The sequence below is a fragment of the Acanthisitta chloris genome, unplaced genomic scaffold (assembly GCF_000695815.1).
Source record: "Acanthisitta chloris isolate BGI_N310 unplaced genomic scaffold, ASM69581v1 scaffold7026, whole genome shotgun sequence".
Lineage (NCBI taxonomy): Eukaryota > Metazoa > Chordata > Aves > Passeriformes > Acanthisittidae > Acanthisitta > Acanthisitta chloris.
In genome coordinates, this window is record NW_008678737.1 from 181,470 (window position 1) to 185,854 (window position 4,385).

The following is a 4,385-nucleotide window of genomic DNA, read 5'->3' on the forward strand; positions in this document are numbered from 1 at the left end:
CAGTAGCCAGGAAATTTGGAGTTAAGGCTCCAGAGGTACTATTAAATAAAAAGGCACGTGGAAACACAACATGTACATTGAAATAGGCAATGTGAGAGCAGCCAACAGAGCTCAGCCTGCAACACAGCGACGACTATGCTCTGTGGACTTGGGCTGGTTTTAAGCCTCTTTTTGCTGGATTTAAGAGGAAACATTTGCTCTCAGGCTCTAGCATGGTGCATCCAGCACCTTGAGCTTCTCACAGAGCCTAAAGACTCTTGGCATTGTAAATACTTTGTTTAACAAGAGCCTTTCGCACCTCAGGTGAAAAGACTGTTAAAAATACAAGACGGGAAAAATAAAATATAATCCTTTAAAAAAAAAAACCTACATGAAAAGGCAGTCAGAGGCCACACAACTGATAAAGTGTTTATAAGCATGAAGTTTTATCTTGCTTTCAACCCACCTCCAAGTGCTCATCAGCTGAAGCCTGTCCTAAATGCCATAGACCCAACTGTTCCTGCACCTGCTGCATTTCATCCTGCAGCAAAGGCTATGTGAGGATCCCACCAGAGCAAGAGGCTGGACACAAGGGGATGAGGGGCCTCTCTGCAAAATACTACAGGCCTGGCTTAGGGAATGACAATAATATAAATATTGAGCTGCTGTTTCCCAGTGAGACAACATATGGGGACAGCCTGTCCTGGCCCTGCCAGCGCCCGCAGCGTGCAACCACTGCTGTCCCACCCCAAATAGCTGAGGGGATGGAAAGGCCACGTTCATCCCCAGAGTGGGGTCACCAGCCTGTCACAGCATTCCAGAGCCTGACTCACACCTGGTCCAGCTGCCCTAACCCCCCAGGGATGCTCTCCTCTCCCTCAGCCACAGAAATGTCCAAACCACAAAGGATCCACAGTGACACCAAGTTGTTGTCATCATCCCCCCATCACTTCTGTGGAATGAATAAAGCAAAACAAGTCAACACAAAGCAGCACACAGATGCTGAGAGCAACTACAGATAGGTCACTTTTTGCAGCATGCCCAGCATTTAGGAACAGAACAGTCATTTTTTTCAGCTTTTTATAAAACTTTGTTTCATTATTATTTTATGTTTTCAAATTGTTATTACTTTCAAGGTCTGATTGGATGAGGCTGTGAGCAATGTGATCTAGTTGGAGATGTCTCTACTTACTGCAGGGCAGTTGGACTAGATGACTTAAAAAGATCCCTTCCAACCTGAACCGTCCTATGATCCTGTGTTTTTTCCTGACGATCAGGATGTCTCTGTGGCCCTGGAGAAACAGCCGGGCCCCCTCTGCCGGCCACCAGCCTCTGTGGCCACCAGCCCTGGCCAGCTCTGCAGCCCTGCCTGCCCCAAAAACCCCGAGAGTCCCATTTTAGAGCCCTATAGCCAAATAAATGACTTACTGCAGAGCACAGAGCACAAAGCACAAAATGGGTCAGTTTGGTTGGTTTTCCTTTTTTTTTTGTTTTTGGCGTGGGGATGCACATTTGTTTTGTTTGTGTGTTTTACAAGTAGTCATTCAGGACTTTGCTGTAGTCAAAATAACTTGACCCTCATTTAAGTGGATCATAGTCATCTTGTCCCAAACTGCTTTGAATGTGTGGCAAGTCAATTTTATCAAAGCAGAGCTCGGAAAACAACCCCCACCCCCTCAAATCCAAACAAAGTCCCAAATTGACTCAATTCTAGGGAAAACCAGGTCTTGTTTAAAACAAGCCCAGCTGGCAGGGCCAGCTCTGAGTGTGAAGTTTGCTCCTGACACTGCCCACGAGTGAGTCTGTGGGGCGGTGAGTCCTCCTTTTCCCAAAGAGACACTGTGGGAGGGACAATGCAGACAGCACTCTCTCCAGCTTGCTTTAAATCCAGTGGTAATAAGGAATTCCTCAGCTTAGCAGGGTTTCTGGCAGAGGAAAGTCCCCCAAGCTCAGGTGTTTGGGATATCCACAAGCTTCCAGGGAGCAAGAGCAGGGTTGACATTATCTCCCCATCTCTCCATCCCCTCCACAGGGGAATTTTGTTTTCCCCAGGGACTGCTTTTTCAGTGCACCGAGGCAAATTGAAGCTTAGCTGTTAGTTTTCTGCCTGGCAAAGCTCAGGAATGAATGTCAGTGAGGACCACAAAGTCTCAGGATGTTTCAGGCCAAGCTCTTCAACTACACACCAGAAGGCAATTCAGCTTTCCTCAGGAGAAAGAGGGGGAAAAAAGTAAAACACATGTAAAGATTTCTTTGATTTGTTCCAAAATAGCTGAGAAGCTTCAAGACAGTGCAGCAGCACATCCTCACCACAGCACAGCCCTCAGCTCCCTGCTGTGGTGGCCAGGAGCAGCCACCACTGCAACATTTCCTACCCACCAGGAAATCACTTCTTCCCTCAGCTCACAAATTACTTTGACATTCGTTACTAATGACTGTAACGAGTATTTCAGCAGCACGTGGGAAAACCTTCCCCCTTCTTCTCATCCCTCCATCTCCCAAACACAGCAACCACCAAACCCAGTGACCCAGAACAGAACTGGGACTTTCCTGGACAAAAGAAGCCTCTTCAATCCCAATTGCTTTCCACAGAGCAAAGGAAAAGCCTCTTGACCACTTAAGCACAGCAGTAGTGCACTGGTTGCCTAGACCAGAGAGAGACACAGCCCCAGAGCTCTGTAAGGTTGATGGACTTGTTGAGTCTGTGCGTCAGAAGAGAGAAAACTGACCACCTTCCAAAGAGCTGAAAATAAGCAGGATTTGTGTCTCAGCTGATGGGGCTTGTTAGCAGGCAGTGAGGCACACAGGGAATCCCTGGAGCCTTTCACTGGAAAAGCAGCAAGTACATTTAAGAACATCATCAATGAAGTGTTTTCAAGGTTATTAAATATAATCTATGGGGGGAAAAAAAGTCAATTTCCTAGGTTATTAAGCATAAACTTTTAGTTAAAAAAAAAGTCCATTTCTAGTGTCCTGTGAGTATGGACTAGCACTGTGCGTTCTGGTAGGATTCATATCCAGGAAGACAGAAAAAATTGTGCTTATCCCTTTGTCTATTCTGGGTCTCCATGTAGCATCTATAGCTTGCTTGTTTTCTTTAAAACTAGAATGGAACTATCTGCTGCTTACAAGTCCTTGTAACATGCCTGTGCATTCTCCCCCATCAAAGCACTGCACATCTTTCACCCATCTTTTGCTACTCCTGTGAAAAGAAAAAAGAAAAGAGAAGGCTTGAAGTGCCTCAGCTCAAAGTCATTTGTGCCATTCAGTGTAGCATTTCTGTAAATGAGGTTCCTTTACAAACTAATCTAAGCTGTTTATTGTTTCCAAAGAGCATGCACTTCCACAGCAGAACAGGAAGTTTTGACAGTTTTAGAAGTTCATTAAACTCTGGGAGGAAATTTAAACAATCAGTGACAGCTTTCCTGCAGCAAAAGAAGTCGCTGCCCTCCGAAAAGGCAGAGAGGCTGCAGCTTTTAATTATCACACTTGCATTAAGTCCCAGTGATTTTGTTACTACTTCTAAAGGCCAAACACCCAGGGCTCACAACCCAGCCAAACCCTTTGCTCTTTTATTGTTATAGCCAAACATTCCTTTTGTCCAAACCTCAAACTCCTTTATCTGTAAAAAGGCAATGGAAGAAGCTAATAGTCTCAAACACAACAGAGTGGTTCAGCTTGAGAAAAAAACCACACTTGTTAACACATTTTTCTTGCTACAAAGGAAGATATAAAATAAGAGAGGAGGAGCTTAGTGGCATCAATGCAGTAAGCAGGCAGATCCTGGGCAGTCTGGTACTGGCTGTGCTGGTAAATTTGCACCTACCTGGGGGGCACATGCAGTCTGATGGAGCCTCTCTCACCGTCCGCAGCTTTGCTAGTCCTTCACCCAGTTTCTGTTTGGAGGAGGAATAAAAACAGCCATTTAGAGAATACATTATATCTAAATGTGGCCTGTGCACACATGCCAATAGCCAAGCCATCCAACACACCTCCTTCTAGGGAGAGGTAATGGTTTCATCCTGTTGAGTTTCAGCCTCTTTGGATAATACCCCATGCTATAACAGCACATAAATACTAAATGTTTCTTAGCAAGTGGCCAGCACACAGCCCTTGCGTGGAGCAGGCAGAGATTCCTACTGCACATCCCAAAGTCCTGCCATTGGCAGGATTCATTCTAAACTGCCATTCCAAGTCCCACTTTCAGATGTGACTTGATTTGGCTGATTTTGTACTTAAAATTCACGTCCTGTGGCATATTACAGGTTTCTGTAGGAGAGGGATGAGGAGTAAAGGACAGTCAAGATTGGAGTGCTCATCCACCCCCAGGTCTACTCAAAACCCAGTGTTGCCATCTCCAAGATGAAAAACTCTTCGATGGGACAACTAGAACACATAAAAATTCA

General features: G+C 45.4%; 1 protein-coding gene across 1 annotated transcript in view; it reads right to left on the reverse strand.

Moving 5' to 3' along the window:
- The window catches only part of LOC103804413 (collagen alpha-1(XXIII) chain-like), a 171,304-nt gene extending 167,387 nt beyond the window's left edge, over positions 1–3,917 (reverse strand). The window contains 1 exon segment of the mRNA XM_009077027.1: positions 3,806–3,917. Within this exon segment, the coding sequence (XP_009075275.1) occupies positions 3,806–3,917 (112 nt within the window).
- Between the last annotated feature and the right edge of the window lie 468 nt (positions 3,918–4,385).